Consider the following 17,949-nt stretch of genomic DNA (forward strand, 5'->3'; position numbering starts at 1 on the left):
ACTGCCAGCTCCTCCTGTCACCTCTTACTGCTGTCCCTTTCCCTGGCTGAAGGGATGACATGGACCCTTACAGCAGTGGTGGCTTTTGGATGGGGTGGGAGGGCAGCGGGAGGGGGATGATGGTGGTGGGATGGGGAGGGGGTGGTGGTGGGAAGAGGGAATCATCTGTGAAGGCTTAGTGGTTGATAGGACTGGAGACAAGGCACATGACACGGAGGTGTACAGTGGGTGGTGAGTACAACCCTGTGGCCATTCCTTCACCACACCCAGCATCCAAAGGATGAGGGTCTCGCCTTTCCCTGGGGTCAGCACACATTGGTGATGCCCCGGGGAAGTGGGGAGGGCTGGGGTGAGCAGGGCAGGGGTCCTGGTGGGCGGCTGGATGCGAGGGGCTGTGTGCTGTGCCGGCAGGGACGCGGCGGTGGACATGGGCAGAGCGCCGGCGCACGCTCTGCTACTGTCGATGGTGCTGGGCTGCTCGGCTGCCTTCACGGACCTCCTGCTGCCGGGCCCCGAGGAGCCAGTGGTCAACGTGGCCGTGGTGTTTGGGGGCACGTCCTACCCCCTGCACATCCGCTCCCGCCTGAGCCCCCAGAGCTTCCTGGACATGCCCCTGGAAATCCACCCCATCACCGTCATCGTCAACAACACCAACCCCAGCACCCTCCTCACCCAGATCTGCGACATCCTCGCCAGCCACAATATCCACGGCATCGTCTTTGAGGACAACGTGGGCACGGAGGCTGTGGCCCAGATTCTTGACTTCATCTCCTCCCAGACCCAGGTCCCCATCATCAGCATCAGCGGGGGGTCCGCAGTGGTCCTGACCCCAAAGGTGAGGCACTCCCTGGGGGTTATTTCCAGGGGGGATGAGAGAAATTAGGTATTATTAGAGAGGGATGTGGAATGCTGGAGGGCAGAGGAGCTGCTGTGCTGTAGAGTGTGGGATCACGGGCAGGAGTAGGCAGTGGCGTGGCAGTGAGGCCAACGGGTGGTGGGACCTAGTGGGGACTTCAAGAAGAGGCTCTGTTGATGGGACACGAGAGAGGACCTCAGTGGCCCCTGGAGGGACCTTCCCAGGTGTGCTGTGTCCCATCCCCTCCAGGCTGTGCTCACCATGAAGTGCTGGGTTGGTGGCACTGGGGCTACTGGCGCAGTGGCAAGGTTGTCACAACCCCATCCTACTCCCACCCTTCTGGGGCTGGATCCAGCCCTGAAATGGCTGGATGGGCAGCATGGAGGAGCCCCGCTTGGCTGTGGCAGCAATCTCAGGTGCACCACACCCAAAATGGGATTTTTGGCTTCTCTGCTCCTTGCTGGCATCAGACACTGTCAGTCACTGTCACCTGCCTGCTTGGAAGTGCTGGTGGCAGGGACAGCTGGAGCCAGGATGGAGGGTGCTGGGCATGTGGTGATGGGCTGTGGTAAAGAGATTAGGGTTATCTCCTCATGGCTGCTTGTCCCACCCTGCCCAGCCTGGGCATTGGAGCGGTCTTGGTGATTGATCTTCCCTGTGGGTAGGGATTCTGCTCCTCCACAGGACATGGGTTTTGTGCTCTCCTTGCACAGTGGCTTGGGGTCCAACCCCCCTGGATGGCACCCCTGCAGCCCTGCCTGCACCCACTGGTGCTCCTGGACCACCTCGAGCTGCTGCTCGCTGTGGGTGGGTGGCAGTGGGGGCAGTGGGCTCAGGTGGGTGCAGTGGACTTGTGTGGGGGCAAAGGGCTGACAGAGCCCCGAGCAACTGAAAAATAGCCATGGTTTGCTGTGGTCTGTGTGTTTTCTGCAGCTTTCTCCAGGGTTTGAGTATTTTGGGCTCAGTGGAGGGACCTGTCTGAAGGCTCAACCTCCTCCTCCCATGGATCCAAAGTCCCCATCAGCTCCTGCTTTCTGTCTGTGACCCCCTGGGGCTTACCCCAAACTTCTTCTCTGGAAGTGGAGGGGGTCTGGGTGGCAAAGCCCTGCTGCCTGCACGTGACCTTCGGCAAATGCCATTCGCTGAATCATTTAAGACAGAATCAGATCAATTAAGGTTTGCTAATGAGAGGCCAGATGGCCGGGGAGGTGGGGCGGGAGGGAAGGAGCCGCACAGGCTCCGGCTGCAGGTAGTGAGTCGGAGCCGGGATGGGATTTATGCTCCTGGCAGAGCTCTTGCCCACCTTCTTCTCCTGGTTTAAGGAGAAATTGTTGATCTCATTTAGAGGATGGATGAATTTTTGCTCAATAAGCTGAGAAACAGATGTGAAGCCGCAGGACTGGACCCTTCACGTGGGATGAGCGTCCTTGGAGATGGATCAGTCCCATTTTGGGTGTCTCTGGCCCATGGACCACACCAGTTCATGGCACACTGGAACTGTATCACAGTGCCAGAGCCGCCCCTGACCCCTTCTTCTCCCACAGGAGCCTGGATCAGCTTTCCTGCAGTTGGGTGTCTCCATCGAGCAGCAAATCCAGGTGATCTTCAAGGTGCTGGAGGAATACGACTGGGGCTCCTTTGCTGTCATCACCAGCCTCTATCCGGGCTACAACATCTTCCTGGACGTCATCCGCTCCTTCACGGATGCCAGCTACTTTGGCTGGGAGCTGCAGGAGGTGCTCACCTTTGAGATGAGCCAGGAGCAGAGCAGCTCCAGGACGCAGCGGCTCCTGCGGCAGATCGATGCCCAGGTGCTCATCGTGTACTGCTCACGGGAGGAGGCCGAGTACCTCTTCTCCATGGCAGAGCAAGCCGGCCTCGTGGGGCCAGGATACGTCTGGATCGTGCCCAGCCTGACGGTGGGCAACATGGAGGTGCCACCCGCCTCCTTCCCCGTCGGCCTCATCAGCGTGGTGACGGAGAGCTGGAAGCTGAGCCTGCGGCAGAAGGTGCGGGACGGGGTGGCCATCATTGCCATGGGGGCAGCCAGCTTCTTCCGTGCCCATGGCTACCTCCCAGAGGTGGGACGGGACTGCTGGACCCCGGCCAGGACCATGGCCACCAACGCGAGCTTCTACCGGTGAGGCTCGGAGACCCCTTGGGATGGGGAAATGGAAAGGGAAGGGGCAAGGGAGGAGGAGGATGGAGCTGGCAGGCAGAGAGGGTCATGCTGGCTGTGGGGCTGCAGCTGGTGGTCTGTGCCTCTTGGCTGGCTTTCTCCTGGAGCATCCCCCCTTGCCTTTTCCCGTGCTTTTCTGTAGCTTGGGGTGCTCAAGGAGCTCAGGGGGGTTTCATGGCTCTGCTTTGCAGTGCAGAGTTGGCATCTCAGGGTTCCTGTGGCAGCCTGTGCATCTTCTGCCCTGCAGTGGGCCATCTCTGAGCAGGGGCTAAATCTGGTCCCCAGCTCTCAGCCCCACATCTCTCATGAGACCTGTGGCAGCCCAGATGAAGCTGGAGGAAGAGGAGGAGGAGAAGGAGGAGGGCTGTACGTGGGTGGGCTGCACAGGCAGGGGCTTACGGGCTCTGTGTCCCACCAGGCACCTCCTCAACGTGACGTGGGAGCACAGGGACTTCTCCTTCAATGAAGGTGGCTACCTGGTCAGGCCCACCATGGTGGTGATCACACTCAACCAACACCGGCTCTGGGAGATGGTAGGACCCCCAGGCCCCCTGGGACAGGCACTGTGGGGTGGCTGGGCAGGCTGAGCGTGGGGCCATGCACAGGCTGAGGTCCCACCCTGGGGTGGGTTGTCCCCTGCAAAACCCATGGCTGGTACCCAAAAGTACCCACGGTGGGGCTTTGTGGCAATGATGGGCACCAAAGCTCTGCCAAGAACTGTCATTTTTTTTCCACTTCAATTTCTCTGATAAGCTCCAAAAAAAAAGGTAAAAATGCAGCTGCCCACCTCTGGAGAACAGCAGCAAAACACCTAGACCAGAAACAAGCTGCGTGGAGGTTTTTGTGTTTTTTTTTTTTTTTTTTTTTTTTTTTTTTTGTTAGTTTGAAAGTATTTTGGGTGAAGTCTGGCCAGGTTTGTGCTTACCTGACTATGGTGCTTGGGGCCCATATGGAAACACCATGTTCCATGAATGGGGTTCCATGAATTCCTGATGTGGGGAAATGGATGCTGAGCTGGGGATCACCAGGGTGTGGGGAGGATGGACACAGGACCCTGTGCAACCCCCACAGCCCCTCGCCAGGGTGACTGTGTCCTCTCCCTCGTGGGCAGGTGGGCAAGTGGGAGAAAGGCATCATCCACATGAAGTACCCGGTGTGGCCCCGCTACGGCTCCTACATGCAGCCCGTGGTGGATAACCGGCACCTGACAGTGGCCACGCTGGAGGAGAGACCCTTTGTGATCGTGGAGAACACGGACCCCAGCACGGGGGTCTGCGTGCGCAACACGGTGCCCTGCCGCAAGCAGACCAACTCCTCCCGCAGGTGAGCAGGGCAAGGGGCAGCTCAGAAATTTTGGCTGCTGTTTCCCAGGCATGTGGGGGGGCCCGAGGGGCACCAGGATGCCCAAAGCATCTTGGGTTGGTCCAACACGCGTTTCCCGGTGCGGTTCCAGTGGCGACGGCCTCGTGGATCCCTACACCAAGCTGTGCTGCAAGGGCTTCTGCATCGACATCCTGAAGAAGCTGGCCAAGACCGTGAAGTTCTCCTATGACCTCTACTTAGTGACCAATGGCAAACACGGCAAGATCGTCCGTGGGGTCTGGAATGGCATGATTGGTGAGGTAGGGCTGGGCATGGCTTGGACCCCCTTCTGACCCTCTGACTCGTCCCTGGCCTGGGGCTTTCCTGATGGAGATGGGATCAGGGTGTCTGTCCTGGGACTCTGGGCAGGGGAGAGCTTGGCATGAGCTCCTCCTTGAAGGAGGAGTCAGACAAAACCCCACAGCAGGTTATAGTTGTGACACTGGTCACTTAAAAAGCTTTTTTTTTTTTTTAAAAAAAGTAGAAATTGAGGTTGGAGATGATGATGAGGGAATGCCTTGGGAAGGTGGTCTGGGTCCCTCTGCCCGTCCCTCTGCCCACCCCGAGCCCATCTGCCCCTTCTCCAGGTGTACTACAAGCGTGCAGACATGGCCATCGGCTCCCTCACCATCAATGAGGAGCGCTCTGAGATCGTGGACTTCTCCGTGCCCTTCGTGGAGACGGGAATCAGCGTCATGGTGGCCAGGAGCAACGGCACCGTCTCCCCCTCCGCCTTCCTGGGTGAGCTGTGCGTGCCCCTGTCTGTCTGCAGGTTCATCCCACGCTCCCCACAAATGCAAATTGGAAATATTGTTCAGTTTTAATAACTTTTAAGAAAAAAAAAAAAAAAGCCTAAGTCATAAGGGAAGGATATTGTGCTGCCAGCTTTGGGGTTTCTTCCTTCCCTGCCTGAATAATCCTTTTATTATGGAGATGGAGGCTGGGAGCTGGAGGCTGGACTCGGTGGTTTTCTCCTCTTCATTTTTTTTTTGTGTGGAGGAGGGAGGACGGGGTGGGGGGGTGGGGGATTTTCCACCTCAGAACTCTGCTGTGGGGACCCCCTCTCTGCCACCATCACCAGGTTAAGCCGGGCGTAGGAAACCACCGGTGCTAAAAGTTTTATTTAACGAGTTTTAAACCAGCAAAGCTGCAGCCTTGGAAGGGGAGGAGACTGACCAAGGTCATCACAAAATTCAGCCTGAGCGCTCGGGCAGGGCTTGAGGCTCTCGGCAAGGGCACGGCAGCGATGTCCCAGCTCAGTCGGAGCTGGGCTCCTGTGTGGGGAGGGTGGAGGTGGGTGCAGGTGCCAGGGATGCCGTGGGAGGTGGGACGCACCAGCCTGGGCACATCTTCCCCCTCCCGTCCCCCCGACGCTGCGGGTCTGACCTACCCCCAAAGCAGGGTCACCTTCACTGGCTGTGGGGTCAGACAGAGCATCCCATCCAGGTTTGGCAGGACCAGGGTCTGCAGTCCAAGTGTCTCCTGCTTCTGCACTAACGAGCCGCATCCCCATCAGGGGAGGCCTCTCCTCCCTGACAGCGAAGGACGCGCTGACAAATGGACTTCGGCAGCCGCATGTTGACGGCTCGGATGCATCCCCACTGCTCCTGCTGCTCCATCCCAGATCATCCTGGGCAGGCAGGGGGCTCACTGCCCACCCCAGCTCACGGGGGGCTTTCCCAGGGGCTGAGTGGGGCTGGGAGGCTGGCCCCATGTCTGATGCAGGCACAGTGCTGTGGCCAGAGCCATCAACGGGGACAACCTGTGATCCCATGGGAAACTCTCCTGCCAGTGACCCTGGAGATGGGCAGCATTTCATTAACATCTCCCATGTTGATGAGAGCCTGATTCTGTCTAGGCAGGGAAGCATGGCTGCATCCCCCATGCCACAGCATCCCCTGTCTCCTGATTCCCTGCTTGGCCATGGTGCTGCCAGCCCCCATCTCCTCTCTAAAGAGGGGCAATATTCAGGAAGATGAACCCCGTCCATTGGGAAGGGCTCCTGGGAGTCCCCAGGGGGTGTCCCGGGGGGCTGACAGAGCCCCACTTGCCTTGCAGAGCCTTACAGCCCGGCCGTGTGGGTCATGATGTTTGTCATGTGCCTCACTGTGGTGGCCATCACCGTCTTCGTGTTCGAGTATTTCAGCCCCGTTGGCTACAACCAGAACCTCACCAGTGGCAAGAGTGAGTTGGGGAGGTGGGAGCTGGGTGGGGGGGACATATCTCCACCCAGGTTGATGGCTGTCCCCTCTGTCCCCTGTCCCCGTAGGGCCAGGAGGTCCCACCTTCACCATTGGCAAGTCGGTGTGGCTGCTGTGGGCTCTGGTCTTCAACAACTCGGTGCCCATTGAGAACCCCAAGGGCACCACCAGCAAGATCATGGTGCTCATCTGGGCCTTCTTCGCCGTCATCTTCCTCGCCAGCTACACGGCCAACCTGGCTGCCTTTATGATCCAGGAGCAGTACATCGACACCGTGTCGGGGCTGAGCGACAGGAAGGTGGGGCTGATGGTTGGGGTGGGAATCCTAAAAATATCCCTAAAAGTAGTAAGTTTTTTTTTTTTTTTGGGGGGGGGGGGGTGCTGCACATCACTGCCAGCTGGCTGGATGGGTGGAGGGTTGGCTGTGGGGAGTCAGGGCGTGGCAGGGACATGGACACCATATGATGCCACTCCCTGGGGCTCCCCGTTGCAGTTCCAGAAGCCGCAGGAGCAGTACCCCCCATTCCGCTTCGGCACCGTCCCCAACGGCAGCACCGAGAGGAACATCCGCAGCAACTACCCCGACATGCACACCCACATGGTCAAGTACAACCAGCGCTCTGTGGAGGACGCTCTCACCAGCCTCAAAATGGGGTACGGTTCCCCAAAAAGGCCTATGGCTGCCCCAAGCAGGGTATGGTTCTGCCAAACAGGGTATGGCTCCCAGAAATGGGGTACAGCTCCTCAAAATGGGACACAGCACCCCCCTCAATGAACCACGGCTCCCTGAAATGGGCTACAGGACCTCCCAGATGGGGTAGGGACTCCTCAACTGGGGTACAAGCCCCCACAAGTGAGGTGTGGGCCCCCCAGGCTGGGTTCAGCTCTCCCAGATGGGAAATGGCTCTCTGTAGTTTCCCTGCATGGCATAAGGGACCACCAAACAGTATACAACCCGTTGAAGATGGGGTGCAGCTTCATGCAGCTCCCCTCAAAAGGGATGCAGCCCTCCCCACCCAAGCTGGGTGCCTCCCCCCCAGGTGTGGTTACAGCTCTCCACGATGATCAAGGACCCCCAAAGAAAACACAACCCCCTCCAGACGAGCTACAGCCATATGAGAGGGGGTAGAGCTCCCCCAAAAGCAGCACAAGCCCCCAGAAAAGAGTTTTCAGACCCACTCTCCCCTCCACCCTTCCTCCCAGGAAGCTGGACGCCTTCATCTACGACGCAGCGGTGCTGAACTACATGGCGGGCAAGGACGAGGGCTGCAAGCTGGTGACCATCGGCAGCGGGAAGGTGTTTGCCACCACGGGCTACGGCATTGCCCTGCAGAAGGACTCGCGCTGGAAGCGGGCCATCGACCTGGCCCTGCTCCAGTTCCTGGGAGACGGTGGGTGCCCCATCCTCAGCCAGCCCCTACTCTGCAGATTAATCCAGAGAGCAGGGTCTTGGCCCCCAAACCCTGCGCAGCCTCCACGGCTCCTCGCAGGATGCCACTGAGGGGATTCTCCACCCCCACCTCTCAGGGGATATGAAATCCAGAGGCAATTTTCCAGCTGGTTGCTGGGTGTGGGGGGGGGAGGGGTCATTCTCTCTGGGGTTGTAAAATGTTGGAGATGGCTGTGCACAAAATTCAAGGGGTCAGGAGGAGAAGCCTGGGAAGGGGACAGCAAGCATGGCTGGCTGGCACGTGGGAGACAGAAAAAGGACAGGGCCCTGGAGAAGGACAAGTGGCTGGTGGGATGCTCAGGCCAAGAGCAGCAGCAAGGACAAGGCTATTACAGCTCCTGGGGCTTGGGGGTCTCTTTCTCCTCCTCCAGCCACAGTGTGTGGGGGGGTAATGAGCAAGGGATGTGCTTGGGAAGATGACTCCTGTGGGTGGATTTTCACCCCTGCACTCCTGTGTGTGTTGGGCCCCAGGTGAGACCCAGAAGCTGGAGACAGTTTGGCTGTCGGGGATCTGCCAGAATGAGAAGAATGAGGTGATGAGCAGTAAGCTGGACATCGACAACATGGCCGGGGTTTTCTACATGCTGCTGGTGGCCATGGGGCTGAGCCTGCTGGTCTTTGCCTGGGAGCACCTCGTCTACTGGAAGCTGCGTCACTCCGTCCCCAAGTCCCACAAGCTTGACTTCCTCCTGGCCATCAGCAGGGTGAGGGATGCTGCCACGGGGCTCTCAAGGGGCCCAAATGTCTCCATACGGTGTCGCGGGGCTGGGCACGTCTTGGTGGGCATTGTCCCTTCGACCCACATGGGAGGGACTGGAGAGGTTTGTGCTGATGTGACCTCCTGTGGAGAAAAGCCAGCTGTTGGGGAAAGGGCTTAGCCATCTGTATTAGCATTCCTGGGGAAAGGGGTGATGGAGGATGGTATCTCCCACCCTGGCATTACTGGGGATGCTGGGAAGGGGACACCAGTGCTGTCAAGCCACCTCAGCCTCAGTAGCATGAACTCAGCTCAGCAGGGTGGGCTCATAGGGGACCCCACTGACCTTGCTGATGGTGGGGGTCTCCCCACTTCTCCCCACAGGGCATCTACAGCTGCTTCAATGGGGTGCAGACCATGGGGAGCCCTGGGCGGGCGCCCACACCCGATGTCACGGCCAGCTCGGCCCAGGCCAACGTGCTGAAGATGCTGCAGGCGGCCAAGGAGATGGTGAACACGACCAGCGTGGGTGGCTCCCTGGAGCAGGCCACCCGCACCATCGAGGACTGGAGCAACCACAGCGAGCGCCTCCAGACCACCTTCTCCCTGAGGACACCCCAGCTCGTGGTGCAGAACAGCACCGGCGCACACCGGGCCCCCTCCTCTGGCCCGCACCCCACCGAGAGGATGGGGAGAGCCTACACTACCAAGGGTGCTCCCCCGGGGCTGCCGCTGCCCCAGCCCATCCCCGTGGACTCCCGGCTGCACGGGGAGGAGAACTGGAGAGGGGCAAACGAGCACCCCCGCCTGCTACACCCCGTGAAGTTTTGGGGTGGTTGTGCAGGAGACGAAGCCCTCACAGGATTCCCCCACCTCTTGGTGAAGACTTCCACAGGGAGGGATTATGGGGAGCAGGTGCTGGTGGGGAACCATATCGGGGCTCCCCTCCCGCCCCCCACGTCCCCCAGGGACCTCCCACCGCCGGACATCTACAGGGAGCACAAGCGGCCGTCGGGGCGGGGGGACCGGCTGCAAAACAACCCCCTGCTCCAGGGGGACGGGGGACACGGGGGCTCGGGAACACTGCCCCGGCTGCTGTCGGCAGCGGAGAAGAAGCGGGATGCGGGCAGCCTGCCTCCATCCTGCTCTCGCGGAGCCTTCCCGAAAGTCACCAGGACTTGCAGAGCCAGGGGCGAGCCGGCGCGGCTGGAGGCGGAGCGGGAGAAGCTGAGCCGGTGGGCGAGCTCGGCCAGGGCTCCCGGGGAGCGGGGCGAGAAGCGGCGTCCCGGGGGGCTGCGGCGCTGCGGTGCCACTCGCCCGCCCGCCCGCGCCGACGTGCCCGACCTGTTCCCCGAGGCCGAGCCCGGCTACGGCTGCGGCCCCCGTTGCCCGCAGGCCGCCGGCCGGCTGGCACCGCGCTCGCCCGTGACCAGGCTGCCGTCCTACCGGGAGGCTTGCCGGCAGAACCCCCGCGGCACCGCCACCGCGGCCCACGCCTGCATGAACTCCTACGCCAACCTGCCCCTCTTCGTGGGGCACCTCTCGCAGGGGTCCCCGCCGCCCCGGGAGCACCCCGGGCTGCACCCCTGCGGCCGGGGGGCCGGGCGCTGGGACGGCGGCTGCAGAGACTGCGGGAGGCGCGGGGAGCTGGCCTTGCTGCGGGCGGTGGGCGCGGAGAGGAGGGACCTGCTGGTGGCCCGCGGGGTGGCGAGTCCCTGCGCCGGCGGGTCCTGGCGGCGGGTCTCCAGCCTGGAGTCGGAGGTGTGATGGGGGGGACAAGGGGGTGCCCGCACTCCTCTGCCTGCCCTTTGCCCGGGCGTCCCCGCGGGCCAGCCAGCGGCTCCCGCCCGGGATCCAGCCTCCCGGGGTCCGGCAGCGTCGGCAGTGGGATGCTCCAGGCGGCTCGGCGGGTCCCGTGCGCTTTGGGAGGGTCGGAGGAGCCTGGCAGGGGCTGGTACACGCTGGCTCGGGCTCTCCCCACAGGCAGGGCTGGCATCGGGGACGCCAAACTCATTGCCGCCTGTGTTGCCGTCACGTTTCGTTTCATTCAAAGGGACTCGAAACGCCATGTTCAGGTCATTAAAGAGACATTTTCAGCTGGCTGGGGACCCTTCTTCCATCCTCTGGTGCTGAGCCCGGGGCTACCCTTTGTATCGTGGGGATATTCATGGTCCTGTGCACCCTCTCTCCTTCCCTGTCCCGTTAGTGCTGAGACCCGGCACGGGCTCATCGCGCCGCCGGCAGAAAGACAAATGGAAATGGCAACTCATTAAACTGTCCTGAGGGATAATTAGGAGCCGCCAGACTGCGCTGAGGCTGGAGCCGAGTTCCTGCCCCCTGCTCGGGTTTTGGGGTGCTGGGCGCTGATTGCCATGGGTTCGGGTCAGTGAATGATGCGGCAAACGGCAGCCTGGTAGGGATCCCCGGCTCGGCACCGCAGCCCCGGGAAGGCGTGCTGTGGGGAATGAGAAAGGGAAAAATTCCTTCCACCTTCCGAGGGCTGATGGAGCCATAAATCAGGTGTGATAGATGAGCCGAGTTTAATTCTTCTCTTGATGTACGTCTGACAAAGCCCTTTCCCTGCTGGGCTGGGGCGCGATAAGAGGCGGCCGTGACTCAAAGGCAGCCCCGGGCAGGGCAGGGGGTCTTCGGGAAGTGGGAACTGAAGCCTCTGGGGCCCCGGGCAGCAGCCAGGGCTTTGCCAGGCGGTACCAGCCCCATCCCAGAGCAGCGCCAGCACTACACAAAGCTGCCCGTGGCAGGCTGTCCCAGGGAGATGCCAACCCTCAGCCCCTCTTCCCAGCTGGTTTGGCATCGCCTGCCTCCATGAACGACTCCCCAAGAAGCTGCTCTAAAGCGACATAATTTTTTTTTTTTTCATGTTTCAAAGCAGCTGTTGGAGTTTCTGGCAGCCAGCGAGCAGCCAAGGCTGGTACACAAACACTGGGATGATGGCAAGGACTGCTCGGGGACAACCAGCCCTACCCCAGGGACGGCTGCAAAGCCCCGGGGAGGTCAGGAGGGACCTGCCCACGTGTATTTCAGGCTCGAAAGCATTGGCAATGTCTGTCTGTCCATCCATCTGTCCATCAATCCATCCACCCATCTGCCTGGGGTTAAATCCAGCCAGTCCCCCATCCCCCCAGCCTGGCTGCCATCACACACTGGTGCCAGTGCTTTAATTCCCTTTACTTATTTATCATCGCAATTGTCTCTTAATTGCTTTGGCAGCCCCTCCAAGCCTCCTGGCGAGGGAGGGAGGTGCTGGTGTATAAATAAAGGCCATAAATAAATAAAGCCAGTTGACAAGGAGGGGATCCAGCAAGGCTGCCCCTGGAGATGGCACCCATTTGCCCCAGGCAGCTCTCCCCATATGTACCCCAGATGACCCTGCGGGTGACAGGCTGGTCCCCAGGAGACTCCAATGTGGCCTTGGGAACTTCCCCCAAAATTGTGGCTTTCTGGCCCAAGGAAACCAGCACACACAGCTGCAGCCAAACTTGAGCTGGGGTTGGGGTTGTGAGAGCAAGAGGGAGCAGAAAAGGGAAAATCAAAAAGGAAATATCAAAAATCCCCAACCCACATCTTAAATTAATTAATGATGTCCCTGGTGACTCAGCAGAGGCCAAATGAATCTGCTTCATGTTTTATTGAAGGACTTTGCTGCAGAAGGCTGAGGACAGTGAGAGACAGGGCAAACGGGGTGCTGGGGGTGCTCCCAGGGGAGGTGACCCTGGGGTTGGGTGTCAGCACCCAGTGTGGGGCCAAAGCTGTCCTGGGTGCCCCATGTGAATGCCCGGCTCCCCTGCCACCATGGTGGCACTTGCATAATCATCTTTACATGCTAATTGGGATGGAAAAGCACAGGTTTTCTCTCATTCCTGATGCCAGGCACTAACCTGGGCACTGCTGAAGAGGAGGTGTGAGTGGCCCAGAGCAGATGGGACCCTCCAGGACCAAGGAGGGGCTGGACTGCTCCTGCAGCATCCCCTTGCCTCTGGGTGCACCAGGGACAAACCTGCAGGGAAGCAGCAGCCTGGAAGCACCCTCTGGCTGGGCTTTCCAAAGAGGGGTTGGGTAGTTTAGTGCTTAACAGCCGCTGAGAGATGTTATTTCTTTTTGGTGAAATTGTCTAATCAATCACTTTTTAATTCAGCCGGCTCTGGCACCCGGGACGCCCCGGGACACTGTGGGCTGCCTTGCAGAGAGAAATATGGCTGGATCACTGCTGGCCACCCACCTCAGGGGCTCAGCCCTGCTGGGGGGAGACAGTGTCCCCCAAACCCAACCCCCACCTCTGCCAGCTCTGAATCCCCATGACAGGTATTATTTTCACTGCCCCCACTGCTCTGCATGGCGAGACCCATCCTGCTGAGGAGAGGGTGAACAAGGCAGGCCAGCACGGGTCAGCCACCAGGAAGAGGTTCCAATGGCAAGGACATGCTGGTGCTGCTATGGGGAGACAGTCAGGGCAGGTGGAACTGGTCAAATCACAAACCAGAACAGATTCAAGGCCAGGAAGGTGCAGGTGCCAGCACAGGGACAGCAGGGCACTGCCTCGTCTGTGTTCAGGGATGCCCGAGGGAGCAGCCACCTCCTGGTTCCTGACTCCTGCCAGGGCAAAGCCATGGCATGAAATCTTCCCTGGCTGAGCACCTGCAGCAGGTGCCCTTCCCCAAACCATCAATAGCCCCTGGGATCAGGGCCTGCTGCCCAAATCCATCCAAGGGATAACATGGTGAGCACTTCGTCCCCAATCCTTCAAACAGCTGAATCCCCTCAGGGACATGCAGCTCCTCGGTGATGGTCAAGCCTTGCCTAAACCTTGTCTAAACTTGCCTGTCAAGTTTTTCTTTCCCTGGCCATCGCTCTTCCAAGTGCTGCAATAGATTGAATCCATCCTCGATGCCAGTTTGGCCTCAGATTTACGGCCCAAGCCCCAAAATCCGCCGCCGCTTGTGAGGTCCTTCGAGAGAATCACAGCAGAAAGTGTTTATTTCCATCATAAAGATCTGCTTTAATATTTTAACATAAATCAAGCTGCGCTTTATGGTGATAATAAATTCGTTGGCAGAAACTGCCTTTGCAGCCGGAGGCGGCGGAGCAATTCAATTTGTTTGGTTTTAAGTGTAAGGAGCCGTAATTGAGAAGGGGAAAGTACAGATGTTTTAATTGAGTTTGCAGCTACCACCCAGAGTTGCAGGAGGCTAATAGAGAAGAAGAGGTGAGGGTCTCCATTAGCCTCTCGGCTTGCCATTTCTCCTTGGCCTGCAGCCCCATCCGTCACGGCCATCCCCGCCAGGAATAGCTGCTCCGTGCCTGCACACGAGGAGGAAGGGGATGGAAAAAAAAGTCAGACTAAACCAGATGTATAATGTGCGTTTTATTGGTTTTAATCCCTTTTTTTTTTTTTTTTTGAAAACTAATTACAGTCAGGACAAGCATCACGTGTGAATCTGCAATAATGAATTGTTAGTGCTGATAATGGCCAAATAAAAATAGACTCAATTCGTGATGGGTGAGAGGAGAGAGCTCATGCCCTGCACCCAGGGGTCACACAGCATCCCTCCAGCCAATGCTGCCTGCACTGAGCCATCCCCTTCCCACTTTCTCCAGTAATTTTTAAGGCATTGCTATGTCATGTTTTAAATGAAAAATGTTCTCTGCCGGAGAGCTTCTTTCCGTTAACCACCCCAATTCCTCGGATATATTTGTTTTGCTGCTGTGCAAGGACGACGGGTGTCTGGGAATTCGTGGTTATTTATTTGAGAAGCACTCATGCTCCTTTGGGGAGCAGAGTCCTTCCCAGTAAGGTACCATGGCAAAGGCTGGGGCCAGGGTGTGAGCCCTCAGTGTGTCACTGCATCCAAAACCTGGATCCAAGCAGCTCCTGGAGGTACAGCCCCTCAGAAGTCACTGTCACACACTGTGTCGAGGGGGACATATGGGCCAGGGAAGAGAAGGCACATCTGTAAATGCAAGAGGTGGCAGGAAAGGGGACACGGTGCCAGGCTGGGCTCTCTGCCTCACCTATCCCAGGCAGGGCCAGTGGGGCAGTCCTGAGAGAGGAAGGGAGGGAGGGTGAGGAGATGAAATAACAGAGAACAGCCCTGTTCTCTGGCTGCAATGAAATGTGAAGGCAAGAGGCTGAAATGGGCATGGGGAGGGCTGGGGCTGAGCCTTGCAAAGCACAGGCAGCCCAGGGCAGAGAGAGCTCTCAGTCCCTTCCACGAACCCACACCTGCACACTCGTGCAGAGGAACAGCCCCCTCAGCCTCTCCAGCTTCCAAAGGCTCATTTCATCAGCATTAAATTCCTCCCTCCAGCTCTGCCCAGCTCCCAGCTGCCTCGCAGGTGGCTCCCAGCTCAGCTGCCCCATGAATCTGCCCTCCAACCTACCGCTTCCTAAATGAGACACCAGCACCAGCTACCTGTAAAATACCTTCTTAATTTGGTACTGAAGATGCCACATCAGCTTCCCAGGAACACTTGGGGATGTTTAAACTCACTAGCAAGGGCTGCCAAAGCCTGTTTAGGATCAAGCTGCAGAGAAGACAAACAGTCCCCCCGGATCCTCTCCAGGCAGCTCCACAAGGACACAGTGGCAGTGCTCAGGCTCAAGAGGTGCAGGGTTTTGCTTTAAAAGCCATGAAGTGGTTTTATACAGCTCCAGGTACTTGCATATTCCCCCAGGAGGAGCACTTCAGGTCATATGGAAACCAGAAAGTCCTACTTGAAAACAGAGCTTGATTAAAAAGAGCTGCAGTTCAAAGCTTGCTTTAGTGAGTGGTGACATTTAATACTGCAGCAAGTGCAGAGGGCAGGAGGATCTGACATGCACCTGGCTTTGAACCTGCTTAGATAACAGGGGGTTAAAACAGTTCAGGTGAAGACTTTTAAAGTTCTTCCTTTTGCCAGGAAACCCCATTTGATCTGTGCCCAAGGGCCTCAGAGCACAGGACTTGGTGCTGTTTGTCACCCTGTGGCGTTACAGTGACCACAATTGCCTTAAAAGCAGAGATTCACCTAGAGCTGCCTAAGGTAAGATCAGCCCAGTTCTCAGAGAAGCAGAGCTGGAGCAGCCCAAAGCCCACCTTAACCCTGTGCAGGGGGACAAGAGGGGGGATTCAAGCCCAGTTCCAACAGGGTTTCAGGTTTTGCTGCCCCGTTTTGGGAGCTCTGCTGCTGCAGGCAGGACTGAGCCAGGACACGGCCGCTTCCTCCTGGCACCAGCTCATTCCCCTGAGTTAACACCCACCTTGTTTCAAGGCTAATTACCCAGCGCGGGGAGCTGGGAACGCATCACTGTGCACAGCCGGAGCTCCGCGGGCCTCTCGCGTGTCAGGACTGGGTAATTAGCACCTCCCCAGCCCATCCCCGATCCCGACCGCTGGAGTCAGGGCCTGGCTGCTTGTACCAGCCCCCTGCAAAGGGGAGAAAGGGGCACGGGCTCTGCCAGCAGAAACCTCAGAGCCATGTGCTGTTGCCGAGAGAAGCAAGGCTGATTTCCTTTCCATGGGGAAGAGCTGGATCCCTGCGTGCAGAGGAGTATTGCTCTGACCAACTAAGAGCACAGGAGAACAGGATGGAAGTGTTAATGTAAACTCCCGGGCTGGAGAAATCAAGCTCTAAGCTAAAGATCCCAGATCCCAGGCAATCCATGGTGCACAAATTAATGACTCTAGAAAATGAAAATGTAACCGCAAAAAACTTCCTGTCTTCTGAATTAGGTCTATTCCCACCCTAATTTCTGCCTTCAGCTGGCACAGGAGGTTGGTTTGAAGGAGTCTCAGCAGAGAGGAGACTCAGTTCTCCCAAACTCCTGCTGGATTCTGCACAGCACATCCCTGCCTCTGGGAGAAGGGACATTCAGCCGCTCAGTGTAGTGAGCAGCCAAGGCTGTCTGCTCTCCTGTGTGCCGAGACCTGCAGCACTCAGAGAGCCACTGAGGGACACAGAACGTGCTGCTCCGATGGAGCCAAAGGCAGAAACGGCTGGACACTGGTTAACAGTGCAGGCTGCCAAGGGCTCAGCCCCAGGGCTTTGTCTGAGAACCACGACTGTGACAAGGCTGAATCCACTCCATCCACACCCAAAATGGAGCGAAGAAAGTCTGTGTCCAGGTCTGACCTGTGTCACCAAGCCAGTGGCTTGGAAACTTCCCTTCACACTGCCTCTCCCCCACTGCACAGTCCCAGAGGGGGAGCTGAAATGCTGGAGTCTCTGGAGCCCTGGAGGGAATGTGCTGCTATCCCCCATCAGAGCTTTGACTCGCTCAGGACAATGTTTGCAGTCACGAACACAAAGCAAGAAAAGCCCCAAACGAGCACAAACACAATCCAGAAGGTGTGCCTAAAGGGGGAGAGGTGCTTGTTCACCGTCCCGCTGCCGAAGACCAGCTGAGTGTCCTTCCGACTGCAGTATGCGAGGAAAGCCGGGATGAGATACTGGATCCCATTCCCAGCGTAGGCTCCCGTGATCCCCACCAGGGACTCCAGATCGTGGGTGCAGAAAGCCACCAGCACTGGGGGAATCAGCGTGATGGCGGGAAAGACAATCCTATCCACCACCCACGGGTAGGTCCCCCCTTCTCTGTGGAAAAGGGTCTTCCAGTTGTTGCGCAGGGTCACTGCGATGATGGGGAAGTTGGTGCTGATGGTGAAGACGGGGAAGAGGCCCAGGAAGTACCGAATGAAGGCAACGTTGATGATCTCACAGTTGGTGAAGTTGAGCGTGTACATGTCCATGAGGGTGTCGTTGCGGAAGCAGTAAATGGCAGTGAAGGACAGGAGGCTGTAGAAAGCCAGGATCAGGATGTAGTCGAGCAGCACGAGCTTGTTGACATGCTTCTTCTTGGAGATGGGTGTGATGAGGGATGGCAGGGAGTGCTGGCACATGAAGGAGTAGACGCACACCCCAAAGAGATTGCGGATGCCCGACAGCTGGGCCATGGACGGGTGACCTTCAGCTTGGCCTCTGCTGATGCGGATGAGGGCCAGAATTATCATGAGGATGAAAGCTGGAGAGAGAGAAGGTTTCAGGTCAAGCCCAGGCCCGCACTCCCCAGGACCCTCCTCCCATCACACCGTCAGTCTTGGCACCAGCTCTCTCTCCTGCTATGCAAGAGCATCTCCTTATCTCTTTGATGTACCACCTTATCTGAGGGTGGTGCATCAAAGGTAAGATGCACAGGAATTAACTGTG

At 58.3% G+C, this 17,949-nt stretch overlaps 2 protein-coding genes across 2 annotated transcripts in view; one reads left to right on the plus strand and one right to left on the minus strand.

Annotated features, from left to right (window-relative positions):
• The window catches only part of GRIN2C (glutamate ionotropic receptor NMDA type subunit 2C), a 14,771-nt gene extending 4,181 nt beyond the window's left edge, over positions 1-10,590 (plus strand). The window contains exons 2-13 of the mRNA XM_027895650.1: positions 412-835; positions 2,401-2,996; positions 3,454-3,568; positions 4,147-4,358; positions 4,489-4,657; positions 4,985-5,138; positions 6,456-6,581; positions 6,667-6,896; positions 7,092-7,252; positions 7,802-7,989; positions 8,520-8,752; positions 9,130-10,590. Coding sequence (XP_027751451.1) covers positions 428-835; positions 2,401-2,996; positions 3,454-3,568; positions 4,147-4,358; positions 4,489-4,657; positions 4,985-5,138; positions 6,456-6,581; positions 6,667-6,896; positions 7,092-7,252; positions 7,802-7,989; positions 8,520-8,752; positions 9,130-10,512 — 3,975 coding nt within the window. The 5' untranslated portion in view covers positions 412-427 and the 3' untranslated portion in view covers positions 10,513-10,590. The remainder of the gene's footprint in view (positions 1-411; positions 836-2,400; positions 2,997-3,453; positions 3,569-4,146; positions 4,359-4,488; positions 4,658-4,984; positions 5,139-6,455; positions 6,582-6,666; positions 6,897-7,091; positions 7,253-7,801; positions 7,990-8,519; positions 8,753-9,129) is intronic.
• Positions 10,591-14,113: 3,523 nt separating this feature from the next.
• TMEM104 (transmembrane protein 104) overlaps positions 14,114-17,949 on the minus strand; it is a 9,366-nt gene continuing 5,530 nt past the window's right edge. The window contains exon 2 of the mRNA XM_027895628.1: positions 14,114-17,764. Within this exon, the coding sequence (XP_027751429.1) occupies positions 17,004-17,764 (761 nt within the window). The 3' untranslated portion in view covers positions 14,114-17,003. The remainder of the gene's footprint in view (positions 17,765-17,949) is intronic.

This window comes from Empidonax traillii, unplaced genomic scaffold (assembly GCF_003031625.1).
Source record: "Empidonax traillii isolate 1590-97213 ecotype Southwest subspecies unplaced genomic scaffold, ASM303162v1 scaffold462:size771534, whole genome shotgun sequence".
NCBI lineage: Eukaryota > Metazoa > Chordata > Aves > Passeriformes > Tyrannidae > Empidonax > Empidonax traillii.